The sequence below is a fragment of the Thunnus maccoyii genome, chromosome 6, assembly GCF_910596095.1.
Source record: "Thunnus maccoyii chromosome 6, fThuMac1.1, whole genome shotgun sequence".
Classification (NCBI taxonomy): Eukaryota; Metazoa; Chordata; class Actinopteri; order Scombriformes; family Scombridae; genus Thunnus; species Thunnus maccoyii.
The window spans coordinates 4,273,991-4,297,675 of record NC_056538.1 but is presented as its reverse complement, the minus strand read 5'-3'; the positions used below and the strand labels follow the sequence as shown (position 1 = coordinate 4,297,675).

General features: G+C 39.5%; 1 protein-coding gene across 3 annotated transcripts in view; it reads left to right on the top strand.

Moving 5' to 3' along the window:
* The first annotated feature begins 14,629 nt into the window (after nucleotides 1–14,629).
* LOC121899156 (alpha-2-macroglobulin) overlaps nucleotides 14,630–23,685 on the top strand; it is a 35,007-nt gene continuing 25,951 nt past the window's right edge. For 2 of the 3 annotated variants that reach the window (XM_042414804.1, XM_042414803.1), the window contains exons 1-7: nucleotides 14,630–16,237; nucleotides 18,340–18,520; nucleotides 19,580–19,736; nucleotides 21,264–21,316; nucleotides 21,964–21,984; nucleotides 23,107–23,275; nucleotides 23,412–23,496. In XM_042414804.1, the coding sequence (XP_042270738.1) occupies nucleotides 16,155–16,237; nucleotides 18,340–18,520; nucleotides 19,580–19,736; nucleotides 21,264–21,316; nucleotides 21,964–21,984; nucleotides 23,107–23,275; nucleotides 23,412–23,496 (749 nt within the window). In that variant the 5' untranslated portion in view covers nucleotides 14,630–16,154. Of the gene's footprint in view, nucleotides 16,238–18,339; nucleotides 18,521–19,579; nucleotides 19,737–21,263; nucleotides 21,317–21,963; nucleotides 21,985–23,106; nucleotides 23,276–23,411; nucleotides 23,497–23,685 lie in introns of those variants that run through there. The other variant, XM_042414805.1, reaches the window with a different exon arrangement.

The following is a 23,685-nucleotide window of genomic DNA, read 5'->3' as shown; positions in this document are numbered from 1 at the left end:
AACATTTGTAGAGGTTAAATGCATTTTTTGACACTGACCGCTACATGTTCCACCTGAGAAGAAACAGAATTTTTTATGATTTTTGGCAATCATAACCCACTAAAAGTCAGTTTGTGAACATGTCTGAGGCTGTCAAATATTAGTATCACTACACATTCATATTTTTGCTCACTGATATTTGCAACTACGAGACTGGTACTCGCTCAGTTTATCAGAAAAAGCTTCATCCATTCATGTACAGGTCAAAAACAAAGTCTGTCTGCAGGTTTAAGCCTAAATAACACTATAGGAGTGTTCTGGATGTTACAGAACAGGTCGTTAGAGATATTAACAAGTCATGTTGTGTAGGATAGAGCCCTTTATAGCCACTCACAATGTGTGAAACTGATTCAAAGTGTTGATCAGAGTCGGAACACAACAACAACGTGAGTGGTGGGTTCCAGGTTTACCGTAAAGCAAGATTATACTTGACTGGCAGCACCTGTAGTCCGGCTTTTACAGTAAAACAGAGAATGTTCTCACCTTAAGCTGCATTTCTGTACACACACAATGAGACACGGGGTTTAAAACACACACTCATACACAATTTAAGCTTTTTTTGACATTAAATCTCACGCCAATAAAGCACACTGAATAGAACTGACGCTGATAATTTATATTTTGGCTTATAATAAATTCCAGTCTAAATTGACACTTCACCTCTGTCTATTTAAGTATCGTACACTGAGGGATTTAAAAGTGAAAAATAACTATATTAATTTTAAAAATGACAATTACTCAATTCAAGTATTAAAACCTGAAAAACGTGTTACAGTGACATGTAATTCAGTGTTGACGGTGGGCAATATTATTTAAGACGCAGTCACACACACACACACACACACACACACACACACACATTGTGCTACACTGTGCAAATGATCCTGTAACTTCACACTCTGATGCCGTTATGGATCTCATCTCTGTAACCGCAACATCAATATCTAACATTTGATTTCATTTAAAATTGAATGTAACAGGCTCCTTAAACAAGGGCCTTCATTTAATCATGAGGTTTAATGAAGCGTAGAAAAAACAGGAAATCTGTCACCACTGCAGCAACGGGAAGCCTAACAAGATGTAAATCAATTACACAGAATATGTAAATGTTTTAGAAAGTCTGTAGAATGTAGCCGACTGTCACTTGCAGTTGCTGAGGGACGGAGTTTTATCCCCAACTGATTTATCCCATATTTCAAATGGATTGAAACAGACAGATGATGTAGTCTGGTTTTTAGACAGTGGTAATAATAATGTTTCTTACTGTTTAAACAAAATTAAAGTTGTGTCTGTAAACCACTTTTTTTCTTCTGAAATGTGTCTAATAATGCCTCAATAAGTGCTCCATGTTTTTTTGTTGTAATCAGATGTATATAATGTCTCTCTCTCCGTGATGGCTGTCACTCTGTTTGTGCTTTTCACACCTGACCTCCAGGCTGCTTGTGTGATGTGACGGGCAGTGTGACAGGTAGGACATGTGGAGGTCGGACAGGACGGCTGACACCCAGCGGGCCCTCATTAGTAAAACCAGGACGGCTGTGCATGCTCCCTGGCTGGAGCTCCTCTGCCTATCCTCTGCCTCCCCGACAAACCAAAAGCTGATTGAAGCAGCCAGGTCTTCCTGTTGCTATAGTAATAGGCAACACTGGCTCACCCCTCTCGAAAACATGTTTTTGGCACCCTTGTAGCCGTGGGTTTTATGGCCTCCCCCTCTAAGAGCTCTTACACCCCCATTGTTTACAGTGTTCGTCTTGCTATTTTTGCAGACGGTGCAGTTTTTATTATTATGCATGATGCACCTCTTTAGTCTCGCATGAATTTGTAATCATCCTGGGTCGCAGAGATCAGGAAAAGTTGTGGTGATATGTGCAATGCCGCTGCAAGACTTTACTACTGATCTGTCCTATAATCTACAACAAATCACTTATTAGAAGTTACTGAATGCACCAACAACAGCAATTTCTTTCTCACATTACTATGTTTTCCTAACAGCCTTTCACCTGAAAACTTCAAATTTAAGACTAATCGTTCCATAAGGAAATAGGAAGCATTCATTTAAAATTATTAACTTAATCATATTTTAAAATACAATGTGGTACAAATTGTATTATTTAATTTTTACATCAATGTTCAAAAACATCAATGTTCAAAAACATATATTCTAGATATCTATAGATGCTCTGCAGCTGAAAATATTTTTATATGAAGATGATATATGATATATGATATATTACTAAAAAATCTCAGGACAGTGACCTCGGTACAGTAGCACATGCTGTTTGATATTAACCTACTGTATATTACATATACATTTACAGTAGTGTCCACGTGATTTCAGTGTTGTGTGCAATAGTCGACAATGAATTCCTTAACTTCCAGGCTTTTTCTCTATTGCGGCAAAACGATTGCCTGCTTTTTGTGCAGTATTGCCCTCCATCTGTCCGTTTCTACTGTACAACCATACAGGAGCCCTCTCCAGCAGTGCATCGTGGGATGGGAAGAGCCTCCTTCAAAGACGCAGGCGGCCATGCACTCCTCTACTATGGCACATTGGTATCAGTTACACCATAATTTCATCACCAGCAGCTCCCTGTGAATCCTGCTTACATTAACTTTTTACAGGGATTGGCAACACAGAGGCAGAGATGCATGGCAGTGCCAGCACTTGAACCCATTTAGATTTCGCCTCCTATATTCAATAGTTGGTTTCAACATATTGTTATTTGTTGATGAAGTGTTGTTTTTGTGCGAACAAATGGTATGAATTGTGAAGAATCCCTCCAGTTACAGTGGGATTACATTGAGAGAAAAGGCGAGGGGGATTAAAAAAACAAGAGGATGGGGAGACTTCAAAGTGTGCAAAGTGTGCAGGGCTGTGTTTGAATGATGGCTGGCGTATTGTTTTGATAAGTGTTCCCTGAGGAGAACATGTTGAGGGAGCATGTCACTTTCTTCTCTCATCTGTGCGATAGGGAGCCGGGCACCGAGGGAACGTCAAAACCAGCCGTAATTACAGCGTTCATATAACAATACTGCAGAAGCGGCTGGCTCACACTCACACAGGAGCCCAAACACACACACACACACAGGAACCACACAAATGCAAATTAATTAATTTAGTTTAAACATGAAGCTAAATTAACACATTAGACCCTGACACAGTGATGATAATACTGGTGCATAGGGAGCGGGGAAGAATATCAAATGTAGACAACTGAATCCAATCCCCAGGATACACACATCTGCTTTCATCACTGTACGTCGTGATATGATCAGTTACTGTAAATGCTTGTTATCAGATGAAACATAACGTCAAATACATGGTAAATTTCCATATTTGTTTACTATGAATCTGAAACTTTAATTAACGTTACAGTGTTTCCACTTAGAATTGCAAATCACAAAAGCAACATAAATAAACATGAATTAATTAACCCATTACTTTGGCCATGAACATCTTTTAGATGATGAAACGATGATAACTGTGGGCCTCATTATAAAATCTGTTTGAATTGGACGTTTTGACTTATTCCATAGATTTGCAGATTTAAAGACTGAAGCAAAATTTTACACGCAGCACCTCTAAAATGCGCATGTACATGACAAATAGACGAAATGCAGGAAACCCCACACTCCATATTACATGTGCATTCAAATCATTTATGTATTGTATGTATTTTTCCTCTGTTGTATAATTGTAGTGAAGTATTTTTTATTTTTCTGCTTGACACTGAGATTCACAGTAAAATAAAATTAAATACGTTTTTATTCAACACAAGCTTTTACACATCAGATTTAAACATTTGTACAAAATGACTGCAGGAACAGATCCTGACCACGATAGCAATATCATTTAACCCACATTCATTCAATTTATTGTTATTTTATTGAAGGTCAAGACCCCCACAAGGGGTCATGAGATGATTAGTGGGATTAGAAATAAGATTAATAAAATTCTGCTACATAGAGTAATATTTATTTTTCAGACTCTTCTGCAATCTTTGCTTTTTGTCTCATGAAATACTGTGTAGTTGTGTCTCTTCAGGCCCCAAGAAAGTGTTCAAATAAAACAGTCACAACTCAAAGACTTGCATGCACCCTGTCAAGAGGAATCGTAAGTAGATGCTGCTACATATGAGGGTCACAAGCTTGTTAATTCAAGTCAATTTTATTTATGTAGTCCAAAATCACAGATCACAAATTTGTCTCAAAGGGTTTAAGGGTCTGTACAGCATACGACATCCTCTATCCTTACACCGTTAACTTGAACTTCCCCCCAAAAAATCCCTATAATGAGGGAAAAAAAATAGGATGAGACAAAAGGAGGGATGGATACAATGCAGTGTTTTCCCACATCCGACTGATATGACTGGCTTTGTTTTATTACATATTTATTTTAGAAATCATTGTAAAACCGTCATCTATATTGCCTTAAATGGAATGGATTTCAATGCAACATTTGCATTGGATTCCACATAAATGAGCATCTCAAAGCTGACATATTTAAAAAAAAAAAAAAAAGAAAAGAAAAAAAAAAGAAAAAAATCTGGTGGCCTAGTGGTTAAGATGCATATAACCGCAAAATCCCTGATTTGATTTCAGTCATACCGCTTTCTCTCTCTCCCTGCATTTCCAGCCTGTACATCTACTGTCACTATCAAAATAAAGGCAAAATGCAAAAACAAAAAAAAAAAAAGAAAAGAAAAAAAAAATCAGCTCTGACCTTTACAAAACCCTACTGACCTGAATGGATGACACACACACACACACACACACACAGTGTCTTATTCTATATATTAAATGATGACAGACTCCTGCAGACAGGTGAGGAGGTTTATTGAGTGAGATGGGCCATCCTCCAGGTGTGACATTAAATAACATCATTTATATTCACAGTGCTTCCTCCACAGCAGATATGTTGACTTGTATTATTGCGCAGAGTCAGAATTTATTAGATCTCAGATCATGAAGTTAAGATTTCGAGAAGGTTCACACAGAGAACCAAGCACAGCAGATGAGTTTACATGTAGAGAAACCCACATTACTAGATTACTGTTGTCTTTCTCAGGGTGTTCCACCGCAGCCTCTTGTAACGATGTTGTGGTTGGGGGAGAGTGTACCAAGCCGTCCCTGCAATTTCAAGTCATCGTGGTCTCATTACAACAGGCTGTTGGTAATCCTCTGCCTTTGATCTGGGAGCTGAAGGGAGCTGTGTTTTACTGTAGTTCAAACAATGTTCTCCCTGCTCCCTCAGCACCTCCACCAGGAGCCCTGTGGTAGCTGAGGAGCCACTGCCTGACAATGTGTGGGTGTGTGTGTGTGAGAGAGAGAGAGAGAGCGAGAGACAGAGAGAGAGAGAGACAGAGAGAGAGAGAGAAACTGAAAGTTGGGGGTTGGTTTGTTTTTCCTGCAGGTGAGACAGAAAAACAGATGAAGGTTTGTTAGTGGTGTGTAAGTCAATCTGAGGTTAACCAGAAGGAGATTTACTCTGCAGGAGGCCACAACAGTGAGATCAGATGGAGCGTGCTTTCAATTCAAGTCCATTCAGAATTCTTTATTCATGCCTCCAGGGATGAATCACGGCAGACGAGTCCACAAAATATCGTTTATATACATAAAGACAACAAGAGGACAAAAGATAAGGAACAAAAGCTTCATCGTGATACAAAACTCTGTTCACAAAAAGTGCATTAATCAGTTTATGTATCAGTATGAAATTACTACGTGTTATTTGTTTGAGCTCTTATGGCTCATGTGATAAAACCAAACCTTCTTATGTTTGTTTTTTTTAGCTTTTATTGCATGTTTATGAAGGTATAAGGTCATACAATAGCCTATATGCCTTGTTTTATAAGTGACCTGTTTAGAAATAAAGGAATTTCAATGTTTCAGAGCAGGTCAGTTAGTAAATGTAAGACCCTAATCATAACCATAACCCTGACAGTACAGTATTGCCAAGAGTTATGCTTGTTCACATGCTCCTTGGAAAATCCCATTTCGTAAGTTGTGAAGTCGTTCTTTTGTCTTTGGTGTGTTCATGAGCTTTTAAATTGTAATGTGGAAACAACATGGATGCCACAAAGAAGATGTGTTGTATTTTATTGCTCAGAGCGTTTAAACAACATGTTGATAGCTGTTTCCAGTTTTTGTGTTACAATGAAGAGCAAAGGAAACAGAGTGGGTGAGCCATGAAATATGATTAATTTCATATACATATTATGTATATATATATATATATATTGCACTTGTGATAAATGGACGTGCAGCTTGCAAGTAAGGACATTTGCCAAGTCCACATTAAAAGCTGATATTTAGAGCAGACTTTTTAGTTATGTTAATTGGTTTATAAGTGATAAGTGGTGAATAGGGACATTGCTGATATCAAAGCTGATACGGGGCTGTCTTTTCAAGACAAAGGGATTGTGTGGACTTGTGTGGACCAACTAATTGTACATGTCCAACATTCAGTGTCCCAGCCCTTTGCACTGATCTTGGTTTCCAAAGCTATATGTGATCACATCTTTTTTTAAGGAATGCGGTCGCCCTCTATCTCAATATCCCAGCTCAAGTCATAGTTAAGAGACTGAATGGTAATTAATAATGGAGATGGATGAAAACACATTCCGACAACATCTGCATGTAACCAAGCCCAATTTGATTTCTTTGCCCAGACACTAGGAGAGAAAGTTATGGGTGATGTGCGTCCCTGTGGAGGACCTGAGAATATACCTATGGTGAAGAAAAGTCATGTTCTTCTGGTACCTGCCAACCAAAACTCCTTCATCTAGAACCTCCATGATGACCTTGTGGGCAGCACCTTGGGAGATGTCAAATCTGTCAGACAACTGATACATGACACATTTGACGTCTCCCATGGCGCTGCCCACAAGGTCATCATGGAGGTTCTAGATCTAACCTGTCTCATTGCTTCCTCATTCATCACTTGGGCAACGTATTGTGAGAAGCAGACCAATGCAGTGGTCTTCAGAAGAGTATGTGGCATTGATGGCATTGTTGGAGCTATTTGATGGTTGTCACATTAAGATCCAGAGGCCACCTGTCAGGGGAGGGGACTATCTCAACAGAGAGTCCTTCTATTCAGTATTACTGCAAGGCATAGTTGATGACCTGGAGAAGTTCATGGACATTTTCACTGGACTTCCAGGGAGGGCTCATGATCCTAGAATGTTGAGAGCTTTGCCATTCTTCGAGAACTGGAGTCAGTCCATGGGTCAGTACAAACTTCCGGGAGACACTGCCAACATATCCTACATATATCCCTTCATCGTCACCCCTGAGCAAGACAATGGTGCTTTGACAATGGACGACCAGCAGCTGAATACTCGGATCAGCCGTGGCAGAGTAGTGGTGGAACAGGCATTTGGACACCTGAAGTGTAAGTGGAGGTGGCTGAGGGATCTTCAAAACAGCCATGTGGACATTATGGTGACGATCCTTGTGGCATCATGTGCTCTGCACAATGTGAATTGGAATTGCATTGGAGGCATACAATGAGCATCCAAACAGATGTCCCAGGCAGGAGGATGACAATCATTAGGTGACTGAAGAGGATGACAGGAGGTCCAGACTTATATAGACTTAAACCCCAATTTGTATCTATTTTGATTATCAAAAAACAGTAAGGCTTGTAGTTGTTATGTTGTTTATTCTTAAATGACAGATGGGACTAAAGGTTCAGCAAAAGAATATATATAGAATATATAAATATTTCCAACAGTTTCCAAGACAGACAAAATGTCATTGTAAACATTACTGTATTTAATTTTCCTTTATGTAAACACTTATATTTACCACTTTAGTACAAAAATATCTGTGATATTCAATTTAAATAATCTTAAAATATAAAATCAAATAAACTCTGTTCTGCAAATTCTCTCTATTCTATTCTGTAAAAACTCTTTTTACTCTATTTACTGTACAACTGAATTACAGTTTACATTTCTTTTCACCATAATATCACTGCTTGTCAAGGAATTCTTGCATTATGCATTCAAATGACTCCTGAGAGGCCTTCATTTGTTAGAGGTGTTCCTCATGCCTTCTTTGGCTTGCTGCTTCGGCTTCTTTGAAGAAATCCAGTAGTTCTCCCTCTTGCCCCTTCCTCTTTCTCATAGGGGTGGCAGTGGTGCCAGATGAGGTGAAGGAGGAAGTGCTGTCATCATCAATGGCATCAGTATTCTGCTGTGGGCTGTTCTTCCCAGGTGTTGGCCCTCTCACCCAGGCCTCGGGTCTTACAGTCACAACACCTTTAGCAGTTCCTATCACAGGGAAATCTACATGTCATTCATTGTACCTCTCCCTGTTGAATAATTGTTATCTTTGACTTTTTTTTAAAGCCATCTAATAATGTACCCCACTTTCTGGATACCTTTTCATGGTCAAATCTTTCATGGAACTGGTCAGTCATCCTCTGGGCTATATCTTGCCAGAAAATCTTTCTTTCGTCTGGGTGATGTGTTGGCTGAGACTAGTGTCCCAGTGAAGATTCATGTTGCTATCCAAGCATGATGAAATAGTTTGAAGCCTTATATTAGTGATTTTGCCCAGACTTGTTGCTGCACCAGTACATTCCTTAAAACCACTAGAATATTAGTTTTAAGCAAGTTGGTCATGTACCAAAATTTTCGCTGCCTTTCTGAGTTGCTGTTCCAACTTGAGTGGGCGTTCACATGAATTTTACCACATGAATGCAAGGTTAGATAAGAATATATCAATGGAATGTCTGCACGCCAAATATGAGGCTACAGCCAGCAGCTGGTTAGCTTAGCTTAGCACAGAGATTGGAAATTGAGGGAATTAGCTAGCCTGACTCTGTCAAATGTTCATCATTTCAAAAACCGGGTTGTGGTTTCACCACTGGGGTTATGTGTAGGTTCGCAGAACATTAGGAAACCAACAGTCCGCGAACGTTTGCGCACTGTTAGCAGACTGTTGGTTTCCTAATGTTCCGCGAACTGTGAGCAAACTAGCGTTCGCGGACTGTTAAGATAACCTTCCATGATAACCCTCAGGGAACATTCACTACGGGGGTCCAGCAAACGTTCCCCTACCCTTCAGGCAATGTTCACAGAACATTCCCCGAACTGAAAATTGTTTGCTGGCTAACCCCCCCTTAAAACCACAACTTGTGGATAAAAAAGACAAGTTAGCCAGCTAGATGTTTCCCCCTTTTCCCAGTGTTTATGCTAAGCTAACCAGATGCTGGCTGTAGCTTCGTATTTAGCAGATATGAGATAGAGGTGAACCTTTACAAATCACTTTGCTGATTTGATTCATTTTGTTCAGTTGAGTTCAAAGATTACGGTTCCCTTTTTTCTAAGATAAGCAATCATGTCACCATTCAAATGCATTACTACAGTACGTACAGCAGTAAGCGCTATGTTAGCATATGCTGCTTCTGACAGTATTCTATTCAGTATATTACTAGTTGGAAACTATTATATTCAGTTCAGTACAAAATTAGGCCTATGCAAGGTTAATTTAAGGTTAGTGGCTCAGCAACCAACTATTGACAATATGATTGTTTCTGTGCCTGTCGCTGTCTTTAAATTCTTAATCTGAGAGTAACATATGATATATCATGGATGAGCTGACTTCGTTGCTTGCAGTCACCAGTGAGGGGAGCTCCACTGCCAAAAGAGGGCAGTTTTCCATAAGCAGTGGCCTGAATAAACTTGAATGTAATGCAGCTGCAGAATATGTTGTGCATTGAGTGACGGGGCCACAAACATAGACTAACAGCAAAACTTTGCACACTGGATAGGTCACATACATCCATAACATTCAGAAACTGTGGTACATGTAACTAACTCTATCAACTTTAAATTTTATGTTATAAAACTCAAAAAACAGAAATTCAAATAGATATTGACCGACTCAAACACACATATTTGAATTGGGAGTGGTACTGCTGTGTACTGTAATAAGCACTGTCAGTCCAATCACAGATATAGAGCTTACAAAAAGAGGTTACACTTTATTTAACCATGTTCTACAGATGAGTCATAGTCTCTGAGACCCAAAAAAGATCTAATGCGTCATTTTCTGCACAAGACAATCATGTTTAAAAGCAATTTAAAAATCATGAAATTAGGAAAATTCATTTAGTATCAATCTGATAAACTAATGTTACATATGTTTTTATGACCTGTAAAAGAGGGCCTGGACAAAACATTAGGGTTAAGAAAGTAAAGGGTTTTATAACTCAGGTGATAAGATGGAGATCTGTGTAATAAGTGCAGGTTGCTACTACAAAATAAATTAACTGGAGTGTTTTGGATGCCACAAAATGATATCTAACAATGTAAGAGTATCTGAGAGGGAGGTTTTCTTTAAATTTTAAGTCACACAAAGCATGCTAAAGCTACAAGGCAGTGTCCGGGTCTCTGGCGCACTCATGGGACCATGAAACAAACCAAGGCAGTTCATAATAAACCTCTAGAACTTCCACAGCCAAAAGAACAGAGGAAACCAAAGGCAGTCAGCTCTCTGCTATATCCACCACCTGAAGCTCAACATATCCCTGCTCGAGCTCTGTGCACATACACACACGGACAAACACACACAGCCCATGGATTTTGTAATACCAATATGGGAATCATACAGTCTGGTATGGCCTCCCTGACAAAAATTCTCTGGGATTGTGCTCATCGCTGGCTCATGTACCGCTGCTGTGGGCTTCTGTTTGTCCCTGATCTTCAACATTTTGGTAGAAGTGTGGATTCCAATAAAGGCTTGTTAAACAACAGATTTCATTCACCGACTCAAGAGGGCCCTGCATGGCCCAGAGGCGTAAGCTGCTCCTTTGAACATCTAAATCCCCATGCAGCGGCTGACTTCCCTTTGTTATTCGCTGGTGCATGTTCCTTCACTGTTTTTCCGTGTGTGCTATCGCTCTGGAAAGGCTCCAGTGGACTGTGTAGTGGGAGCTTTTAGCTGTTAAAGATTATCTCATTGAGATCATCAAGCCCAAACTAATTGAACTTTTATGGGATATCGTTATAGGAGCAAAGGGTGAACATATTGTTTTGATAAAGAATTCATCAACCAGAGATGGGGAGCCAGATTTAATGAGCCCCTCCCCGGATTGGAGATGAGAGACATGAAACAAACAGTCTGCTCTCAGCCCGAATGTCTGCTGCCCTCTCCTGCCGGCTGCTGTGAACACACACATTACACTCATGTGACTGTGTGGTGCCTTATTAAACTAATGCTGTGAATGTGTGTTTTGCACCAAAGTGCATGTTGTTCATCAGCGTTTATGCATTTAATTTTAAATGATGTTAAAGACTCAAGAGGTGGTTACTGCTGTTTTCCCAAGCAGGACAGCATAATTATAATATCTGAATGCATTCAGAATCAGAATCAGCTTTATTGGGAAAGTATGTTTAAGCACACAAGGCTTCAATGTACTTACACGCAGTGCAGAGAAAAATGTGCAGGATCAGATTTTTACTGTAAACTGCATAGAGGGTTGCTAATAGTACACAGGACTGCAAAGAATGCTGGAACAAATATTGTACAGATAAAGTAATGTTATTTTATACACGGTACATACAGTGGGTGTTATGTAGTGTATGTGTACAGTATGTACAGCATATGCACATACATATACCTGTGCATATATGTAGAATATACAACTGTACGCAGCCTGTCTAGATTTACCTTTGACAATAAGTGGACATTTTGTATATGCTAATGCACACATTTAGCATTCAAACTATATCGTTTTTTGAAGGCTGATATAATTCCATCTACTAATAGCTAGTATTTTATGCAATTACCAAATATTTTAAATTAAATTCACAAATTACAAAGAATCTTCATACTGTAAGTGTGGGTGAGTTGGCAGCTCCTTAAGGCAGGCTGGAGCAGGTTTAGTAGAATCCTCCTGCAACATATTGGAACAATTTCTCTGATCAGAAATCTTATGTAAAAGTAGCAGAATAGAATTAAAAACATGAGTTGCGTCACATGATGTTCAGATTTTCAGGGAAAATTTGCTGCACTGTTTAGGGCACTACTACTACATTCATGAGAGGAGCAACACTGGGGTCAGATTTGTATGTGGGATCAATGGTGGAAGAAGCACATAAATCATTTTTTAAAGGAATGAGAAGTCTATAGTACACTAAAGATGAAGCTAGAGTCAGCACCCGGCTAGCTTAAGTTATCATAAAGACTGGAAACAAAGGGAAAACAGCTACCCTGGCTCAGTAAAAGAGGTATAACAAAATTGCCCATCAGCATCTCATTTATTAACATGTTATTACTTGTTTGTCATCATCAAGCAACCAGCAAAAACTCCAGGATGTTACAGTGTCTTACCAAAACATAGTCCAGCACATAACCCCAAAATCCAAACATCGATTTTTGAAAAGAAGAAACCAATGAGATATAATTTTTTAATTACTGATCTTAAGAGGTGAAAATAGGTGGATTGCACTGCCTTTTGACAGAACCAGGCAAGCTGTTTCACCCTGTTTTAAGTCTTTATGCTAAGCTAAGCTAATTGGCTGCTAGGGGTAGCTTCATTTTTATTGTATAGACATGAGAGTGGTTTTGATATTCTCATCTAATGCTCAGCAAGAAAGCAAATCAGTGTATTTCTCAAAATGCCAAACCATTCATTTAAACAGTACCACAAAAAAAAGAATACTCCAAACCAAAGTTTTTTTGTTCACATTTTAACTACTTGAAAGTACACAACAAATGATGGACACAATACAACAATATTCAGGACAACTCAAAAAGACTTTTTGATATACAAGACAATGTTCTCATTATAACAAGAAAGCTAAAGCTGGACAGTGGGACTTTTGTCTCCCCCTTTTGGCAGTGAGAGTAATTACAAAAAAACTGTTGACATGTATTTACGTCATAGGCTCCACCATAGCCTACTCTGTTGCTACTGTGGCGACTGTAAAACAGTGGATAAATTATTTTGAGTGTCACACAACCCCCGCAAAATGATTCGTTTCACTATCAGAATTAGATCCATTCGGTCCGATAACATTTGGAAAGTCTAGAAGCACGATTCAGTTATTTTATTCCCATTCAAGTTAGCAGAGGGCTAACCAGAAGTTAGCCGGTTCAGCCGACAGAAGTTCGATTCAATTCAATTCAATTTTATTTATATAGTGCCAAATCACAACAGAAGTCATCTCAGGGCACTTTTCACATAGAGCAGGTCCAGATAGACCGCACTCTTTAATTTACAGAGACCCAACAATTCCCCCATGAACAAGCACTTAGCGACAGCAGTAAGGATAAACTCCCCCTTTAACGGGAAGAAACCTTCCCGTTAAAAAATGATAGAATTACAAGAAAAGGAATGATTAGATGTTAAAACAGGCTCATTTGAACAATTACACATGAAATTATAAAGCTATTGTCAGTGGTATTTGGACTGCACTGACACCACTGTAGAAGCAATACAATTAGCCCATTACAGATATTATTGACCAGTTTGAGTACTGTACATTGCTCATATATGGGCCTAACACTGTTTTTCTTTACTCTACTCCATTATGCTCCAAACTAATTTCCCCAGTGGTCATATATAGTGGTTAACTTGAATCATGATTGCTACCACGCACAATTTCATGCACTTTAATTGTTCTGAGGATTTTTTCTGACCTCAGTCTGGAGTTACCTGAGACAGAAATTCTGTGGATCACAGCAGCACTGTGGATACATCTGACTCCACCATAAGAACAGTGCTGCACACGGTCGCCGAAGAGGAAAATACATTGTTATAATTCCTGTTCCATTCAGTTCTATCTTTGATTGATTTTTGTAGCAGCACAGATCAAAGACAGGAGGAGACAAAAGATAAAAGAAAAGCTGGAGGACAGACATCCTGGAAAACTGTCACCATGTCACCTCCAGTAGTGGCAAACAGACTCTCCAACATACCTGAAATAAAAGAAAATCTCAACACAATACACTCGCAGCACTTGCCTTATTGTCATGCAGGTTTCTGATAACTGGTTAATTCAGGTATTGACAAACTGGAAAAGTCTGACCACACCTGTCTGTGTTGTGGAAATGAATGTCTCCACTGATCTGTATTCTGCTTCCTGTCCTCACAGAGGAATGAAGTGAGGGAGCGTCGCGTGTCAGAGGGATGATTTTTAATATCCTGTGAGAAATTCTCCTCATGTTTACCCTCTGCTGTGCCTCATAGAGTTGTCCTTGTGTACAATGTGTCGTGCCAGATTCCTTCAGCTGTGTGTTTCAATTACTCACCCCCCTCTGGTTGTTGGTTAAGTCTTGTTTTACCCCCCCCCTCAAAAAAAAACGAGTCTGACTGCCCATCACACACTGCCTACAGGATCCTAATGTTGATAGAGGACAATCAATATTGCATGTTGCATTAGCTCACACACACTATGCGTTTTCCTTTCTACATAGCAAAAACATACAATTGAATGCTCATGTTAAATGGTTTGATCGACTAGTCATGATATGGACACTCACATGGACCGTAAACATAGAAACAACAAATCTGTTTTGTCCACTGATGATTCCAATATACTTTTATTCAATGGTCCATCTTTTTAGCAGCAAAAAATTCAGTTGTATTTATATCACAGTACAGTCTTATTACAACAATGTTAAAACAATCTCTCCACAGATTGTAACAGATCTTTTGACAGCAGCCATGTGGGAAATCAGATCATGAAGCTGTAAGACAGCTGACCAAAATGTCTGACCTGCCAAAAATCCATCCAATCAAACTGCCAGATTGCTGATCATTTGGGCAATTAACCAGTGAGTAACCTCAAAATGAACGTCACATGACAAACGATCAGGAAGAAATTTGGTCTGATTCTCGAATTGACAAATTTAAAGTAAAAATCATGCTTTATCTGTACAGTATCTGCCTAGCCTGACTGAAACACAGCCTGACTGAAACACAGGGATGCCCTGCAAAAAAGTTGAACCCGGTTCAACTTTTGTCGCGACACAGCACATCATCATCCAGCAAGGTGCCGCCTTGGCCAATGCAGCAATTTCTGGTAGATTACTTTGTAACATGAACCGCATATTTCTACTGTTTACCTTGCGGTTGTTGCAATGAAAGATAGAATAACTGGCCTAACATAAGATTATAAACCTCTGTGCAGTGTTTTGGCTTAAGGCTTCAACCTCGTGGATCTGTTTCTCAAACTGCACCTCTTGGATTGTATTTCATGTCCCACCAGTACCAGAGACAGCATGCCCCCCCAACACAGGCCCATGTGTTGTTTTAACACAGGGCTGTTTTCAGTCTGAATACCTGCTAAGACTTCAGCATGTCCACATTAAGCCAGCTAAATTTGAAAACACATCTTTTTCTCTCTGTTTCAGCCCTCGGTCCACACTAAAACTGTATTTTTCTGATCCAAAAACGGAACATTTCCAAAGGTATCTCCAGAGTAGATGAATCTTAAGTCAGGAGACCCCAACTTTTTTGGAAGTGCAATACTAAATCCCGTGATGTGCCCCTTTAACATACTCCCATTTAATCAAATTAAGCCCTAAATAATAATGGGTTTGTTTTTTTTAGATGATTTAATGCGGAAATGTAAAGCTTAATACATGGAAAAAGATCTTGACTGTGGAGTTTATGACTTGAGAGGTCATTCTCATCTTATTGGAAGAACTGATTGCCTCCATGGAGCTCATTCAGGACAGAAACTGTGATCCTCTTATCTTAAGTGTTATCTCTGTTATCTTCAACACCCGACCAATCTGCTCAACAGGCTCAAACCAGAGGAGTGAACTTCTGGCAGCAGGCAGGGCTGTGATTCAACTTTTGGGAAGGAAAACTCCTTTGGGAATAGGGAGGAGGCTGCAAAGGTCCAACGAAGTTGGGGGGGAGTGACTCAGAGGGAGGGGGTGGCGGTGGTTTGGGGATATAAACAGCAAGCCACCGCCACCCCCTCAGTTTGAGCAACTTTGTGCCCTGCACATCCCTCTCAGTCTGTGTCCTCCTCTCTGTGTCCGGCCCGCAGTGAGGGTAGCAGGCTGGAAGTGCGTCCTTCTCCTCCGGTGCAGTCCCGCTGTTGTCCCGCTGCTTGCAAAGCTTGCGACTCTGCTCTGCTGACATGGCACCTGTCCTCCAAATGTTTGCTGTCATGCTCGCATCGGCGTTCCTGCAAACTGCGACATCGGCCCATCTCAATGACACGTAAGTGAAAGAAGTTTTTTTTTTCAGTGTCATGCTGAGAAGATTGTTTGCAAAAGTTAGGTTTCTGCGTCACGCTAGTAGACGCCATTGCACGCGCCTGTGTTTGCAGGAAAAGCAAGAAAAAGTTGCAAAGTAATTGTCAGTTCGTGTTGTACTGTACTGTGCTAAGTCTGCCATCGTCCCCTCTGGTGAGGCAGAAAGTCCAGTGGTTGGCCTCAGGATAGGGTTATGCAATCTGTAGAGAAGCACTCCTACCAGTGTGTGTGTGTGTGTGTGTGTGTGTGTGTGTGTGTGTGTGTGTGTGTGTTGGCAAATCCTCCTCCATCTGCTACCACTTACCTCCATTTGATTCATGTTCTGCTCATCTCTGCTAAAATTATCTAGACAAAGTGGACCAATGAGTGATGACTGATGATTTATTTGGTCAATTTGCTAAATGACCTGAAGCATCTGTTCAGGAAGAACACATACATACTGTTTATGGCCTTCGAGCAGGTTTGAGATCTTTGTTCTCAGTTACAAAGACAAAAACTCCTTAAACATGTGGTTTCTGCATGCAGATTGATTCCTGTTCTGACCTTTGTTTTGCTTTTATCTGCAGGCAGGCCATCATGACTCAAATGCCTTTCATCTTGTAACAGAGTTGAACCAGTCAAATGACTTTTCATCATGCAACTTTCTCTCTGGCAAAAACAGCATCAATATTCTCAGCAGCACCAACCAAAACTCAATTAAATGTGTCCTTTATTTCTCATTGGCAGCAGCAGGCCCATGTGTGCCAACTAGCTTCAAACACAGAATATTCAGCACAGTGCTTGGTTAAATCTCGATAATATGATTGTTTAGGATGTCCTTCAATGTGAATGGGAAAACACGTGATAATAACACCACATTTCAAATACTGATTAGCATATGTCTGTTTCAGTGGTGGAAGTACTTAGTAAAATGACCAATACTACAGTAAACAAATAAAATTCCTAAATTCCAAATCCTATTATGTCAAAGTATAGAAGTACTGTATTATAATTGAACTGTAAAAGTACTTGTTCTGCAACTGATATTATATTTTACAAATGTAAGGGAGTAAAACACACAATATTTCTCTTTTTTAAAGTGGTTGAAAAGAAGTATAAAGTAGCATACAACTGAAATACTGAAATTAAGCACGAATATATAAGAATTGTATTTTAGTACAGCACATTAGTATATTAAATGTCTTTTACACATTTAAACCTGTAATAACGTTTTTGGCCACTTGGGGGCAGCAGAAACAAGCCATGAACAAACACTGAGGTATAATATGTGTTAGCGAACATTAGCATGTAGCAGACAAAGAGCAATATTAGAATTTATTTGGAGTCATGTTTTTGGCTACCTTTATGAATGTAAGTTCAATATTCACTCTCCTTTTAGCTCTGTTTTGGTCTCCACCAACTCCTGAGAGCTGCTAAACGCTCCACCATGTTTCACCAGCTAGCTGATAACCGCCTGCCTGCTGTTTGGTGCTAGTAAGATAGCATACAGCGGGGTTTTTAGAGATATTTTGCAGAAAACAGCTGCCTGCTGTGGCTGAAAAGAATACAGCGCTAAGAGAGCTGAACCAAAAGAGTGAAGTTATGGCCCAGAAAGCCAAAATAATGAGCTGAAAGATGCTAAAAGCTCAGTAACTTAGAGCTGAGTGAAAGGCAGAGGTGGGTGGTAATTCTGTGTTTGTCTCTAAGAGCAACACCAGTCATTTCATCCTTTTGTTATTGTAAAAATATGGATTATATCCACTTTAATGTCTAAATTCTCCCAGGTCTCCCAGTGTTCACCTTCATTCCTCCCTCATAGCTAATGTAATTAAACAGGTGACACCAATAACAGCTAATTAATTTCACATGCTCAGCTTCAATGTGTTCCAGAAAATAAAAAGCAAAACAAAAAATATACTGTATTCCCGGATTCCAAAAAAACAAACAAAACAAACAAAAAACAGAAGTGAATCATGGGGCTGTTTTTTCCTGTTGCACTTGTGTGGTTTTCTTTATAATTTTCCAGTTACATCACATCTTTTTCTTTCCCAGCAGTCCCTGAGTAATGTCCCCTCTCTCTCCATGCAGCATTTTTGCAGTGACTGTAAGCTCTCAGGTGAGAGGAGGGAAACAAGAGACCCTCTGTGCCCAGATCCATGACCCCACAGAGCCCGTCTCTCTGATCATTGCCCTCAAAATGGACTCTGGCAGCACCGTCATCCTGGAGGAGGCTGTCAAACAGGACTTCTACCGCTGCCTAACCTTCCAGGTCTGACTCAACATGCGCATAAACAGTTTGGCCATTTGCAGGCGAGGTTGTGAAATTTCAGCTCAAACAAATATGAATAATGTATTCTTCAGTATTTGCTTATGCTTTCCCGGTCGGAGCGAGGTAGAATAAAGAAGAACAAAACATACAATGTTAGTAGTGGTTAAATGCATCCACAAGATTTACAGGCACAGGTTTAGACCAGTTTACTTTCCTCTCCTCTTCCCCTAGCCCTCCATTAAACTAATGGCACAAACGCTGGCATCGTTATGTGAGCTGTCAGCATCAATGGTTCTCTGTAGATTACTGCTCTGGTTTCTGTCACACCGCTGCTCGCTGTTATGTAACTTACGGACCTTGCTCCATATTGATGTGAACCGACCCGCTGACCCCAATCAGCTCTGTGACAATAGCACTTAGTTTCACTTGGTTCCCCGGTGTTTGGCCCCGCTGCAGGCCTGGTCTGGCATTTGTCTATCTGCAACTAAACAAAGGCAGCTTTCTGCCAGAGGCCCGATATGTACCTGCATTCCTCTGGAAAACACACCCTGCCTTCTAAACTCAGTCTCACAACACACACACACACACACACACACACACACGCTCACACACTCCCAAAATTTGTGAGGGGTGTTTTTTGTATATGTAACATTGTTAAATATAAATATATATGTGTATGTATGTATGCGTGTGTGTGTGTGTGTGTGTGTATATGTGTGTGTGATATATATACCCCTCAAAAACACCCCTCACAAGTTTTGGAAGTGGTTCCAGCCCCTGTTATGTAACAGCAGCTCCATTATCAAGTGAAAACATATGCTTACAAGTATGACAGCATTTCATAATTAAGCTTGTGTAGTGGAAGCAGTCAGTTGGATTTACTTTCAAGCAGTCATTCTATACTATGATAGTTGTCAGATGTTGCACACTAAACTCACTCCAGAAGATTTTTAGAGAAGTATAAATGGAGTCCTCTCTCCCTTCTATCCTTCCTCCCCTCCTAAAGATTGAAATATCCCCTGGTCCTCTCTGACAGATATGTTTTGGCTGGTATTACAGGTCCCTACAGTGCGCACCAGAACCGTGGCAACCATAAATGTCACTATTCAGGGTGAGAGCGGCTTGATGAGCAAGAAGACCAAAATCCTCATAGAACCTCCCGCTTTCATTCATATCATCCAGACTGATAAGCCTGTCTACAAACCTGGACAGACTGGTAAGTATCAATGTCAGGGTACTTTATTCACCATCATTCACCATGATTACTGTGACAACGTCCACTAGGTGGATATTTAAAGTGTTAGAGCTCCCTGCTGTGTGGTAGAATCACTGCTGCTGCTGCTACATACAGCCCACATTATCCTCTCTGCACTGCTTACCTATTCAGCTTCATTTGCACAATTTTGGACTATTTTATAATATCTGCATAATGCTGAGCCACTACTTGACAACTTTAGGAATAGGAGAAGAGGGGCGGTTCCTCAAGAGTTCTTGGTAGTGGTTGTATGCTGTAAAATATGAAGATATATGTGCTAAATACCAATTAAATTCCACTGTGGTTCTTAAAAATGTATTTCATGTGTGGATCTGGAGTATTTTTCTTCTTAATTTTGTTATATGTAATATTTGGAAAGAAAAAGAGACAATGTTTCTGATACTAGTATATTATTAGGAATGATATTTCTTAAATGGCTCTTTCATTTTTATTTTTTTTTTATATATTTTATATTTCACTTCCATAAAGTTAGGGGACTTGCAAGTGACAGATAAAAAAGAAGGGGGCTGAGATTTCCTGAAGAAATGCTGGATCCTTAACTTCCCATAATGCAACTTGATAGCTTCTTTCTTTAAACCCTTCCTGCTCGCATCTCTTAAACTCCAAGCCTCTAGTTTGTAACAGAGGCTTTCTGTAAAAATCAGAAGTCTAAAGCCCAATCTGAGGTCACTCTGATGACATCATCAGTGTTACCCCTCATCACTAGCTAATTAAAATTAAAGGGGCACTCCATCAGTTTTACACATGGAAATCAGTTCTCTTGACATGGTTAGTACGACTCAGCTTGTGAAAATGTTTCTGTCCGTCTGGAGGAGCTGTTTTCAAGTCTGTGAAAATAACCCTGATGATGTCATAGTGATTTCATCAGGGTTGTTTGTTCTGGCTTGTGCTCAGAGATTAAACATTTTACATACTGAGAGTGTGGAGGTTGAAAGACCTGGCAGGGAAGGTCTAATAAAAATATGCTAGTGATTGGCATTATGGGAATTGTAGGATCCACTGCTTTTAGAGCTTGACCCATACTAGGAACTATCTTTGCCTCTGCTGCTTTAATTTTTCTGTATTTAATCTCTCTCTCTCAACTGTATGGAGTGCAATTTAAAATCAAGTGTCCCTTAAGACCAAATTTCTCATAAACCATAAACTTTGACGCCTCCTCCTTCCTGGTGCCATTGATTTTACAGAAGAAGACTTTGCAAATTATGTTTTGGCTTTGTCTCTCTCCACCATCTCCATCATCAAAAACTTTGTGCCTTTTTTTGTTATGGTGCCATAAAGCAGATTTTTCTCATAATCCCATCTGCTAGCACACAATGGAAAGTGCAGTGAAGTGTAGGATTTTATTCTATTTATTTACTTTGCTATTTTCCTAACATTATGTTTTATTGTACATGTGTTATATTTACATGATAAATTGGTGTTAATAGCTTTTCCCCCTTTTTTTTTTTTTTTTTTTTTTCTTTAAAGTGCAGTTCCGAATAGTTTCTATGGATGCCAATTTCATCCCTGTAGATCGAGTGGTAAGTTTGTAATTTATTTATTTTTGTCCTTCAAATTTATGTGACTTTATGATGTGTGTAATAATTCCAGCCAGTGAACTTTGTAATCTGGCGTGATTTCCACCATGCAGTCAGTGAATCTAAAGAGTGAGGTCTATTTTGGTTCAGGAGAGTGGGAGGTGAAAGGAAGGCTGTTTGTTGATTTTGAAGACAGCGTGGGTGTGAAACGCTGTGTGTCGTAGTGTGATAAACATGCTGTCAGAGTTCATTTGGCACACACTGCATCTGACCCAAACATCTGAATCAATACAGGCTCAAGGCCTTTTCCGTTTGTGATGAGAGGATCTGGCTGAAAACTCAACTGTGTGCAGTGAACGTGAAACTAGAATTAGAAATTCAGTTATGTATGTTTGAAGAAAGTTTGTCTACAGAATATGTAATGAACGCTTGTGAGTCTGTTGGGTTGGTGAACCAAAAGTGTGGATTTTCTGAGCATTACAAGTTTTTGATATGAAATAACACATTCTCTACTCTTAAAAATTGCACAAAATGGCACAAAATTGACAAACAGTTGCAATTGATTTACTTTACTAATCGTAAATTGTGCAAATTGTATGTGCAGCTAATCAAAGTTAACATAAATGTTTTCTCTTTTTTTTTTTTTTCAGTACAAAGTGGTGGAACTCCAGGTAAGATTCAATGAAACTTTTGCTGCTGTGGCACAGTAAGTATGAATCTCTGGAGAATCCATAGCGTTATGGAGCTATGGAGGACTGCTGGCCTCCACTCACGGCACCCTTACCTACGTGGTTAGATAAGGAGGCAAGGCAGAGGGGAAAATAAATGAATTAGTTAGCAACTACCTGTTTTGGAAATGAACAACTGTTTGCCATCTGATATCCAAGAACACATCTCCGACCCATAATATTGGTTTTGCAAGTTACTATGCCCCACAAGCTTATAGTTAAGTATAATTTTATGTAAACTCACCGAGCAGTTTATCAGGAACACTTTTGCAATATAATGCAATCCAATACAACAACTCTGCTATAAATTCTACTTACTGGTACTGTATGTGTGTGTGTATGCAAGGTTTTTGAAAAATTAAACTAAAGAAAAGACATAGACTGTGTAACATGAATAGACACCGCAATAAACACACTGTTAACTCATTATGTTTGGACAAAGCAAAATCAAGCTTAAAGGTGCAGTGTGTAGAATTTATTGGCATCTAGTGGACTTAGCAGAAATGGAATATAATGTTCATATTAATATTATATGCTTGGGAGGGTAGGGGTATTCAGTTGTTGCAATCTGAAACCTCACTGCCAGGTGCCACTAAATTCTACACACTGGTCAGTAGTTAAGTTCATTTAGTTAATAATAATAATAAAAACAAAGGAGGAGTTCTCAAACAGTGGGGATCAGTGATTGGTCGTTAGGTACGCACATTCACAGCTCATTGATGTCTCTGTCTGGTTGATGATTGGTCAACTGACGTTGCTGCTGCTCTTTCCCACCCACTGAACACAGTCAGTCCAGAGAGCACATTAGTGCACAATCACTGAGAAATCCTGGCAATTCCCTCCAAGAAGAGGAGTTAAGGTTGTTTTGAAAAAAGTTGCCAAAAGTTTCTAAATCTAGCGAAAAACGTATCTGCTCCTTTGTAATCACATACTACAGTGTGAAACATATCAATCTTTATTTGTTTCTATCTCTTTGAAATTCACTTGCTAATGCTTGTCATCTGCAGCAGACAGCCGTAAGCTCTGAGCTCAATCTTCAATAAATGTGCCTCTGTCTTTATGTAGGATCCCAGTTCAAACCGCATTGCCCAGTGGTTGGATAAGTCTGTTGTTGGCGGCATCCTTGATCTTTCCCACCCGATGATTCCTGAGGCAGTGCAAGGAAGCTACATGATCACTGCCACAACAGATAAAGGAGAGCAAATATCCCACAGCTTTGACATCAAGGAATACGGTCTGCTTCAGTTGCATGCTAAAACAATAGTCTCACATTACCAAGAATTTGATAGGATCTCATCTGTTTTCAGTATGATCTGTTCTTGAATTTTCAGCTGTAAGATTTCTGATTTTTGATGTTTCCTTTGCTTTAGTTTTGCCAAAGTACGAGGTAAAGGTCCACCTGCCCAGTGTGATTACCATCCTGGACCAGGAGGCAACAGTAAAGATTTGTGGAAAGTGAGTGTTTATTAAAACTGAACTGAAATTTTAATTGTCTTCACTTTTTGTATAAGGATATATAAACCGTAATGATCCTGCTGCTTTAGTATAGTATTTTTCCTTTTTTTTTTTTTTTTTTCAAAAGAGGATAAAACTATAGAAAACTATTGGCAGCAGTTCACTGTTATCTTAGAAACAGGTGGTGCT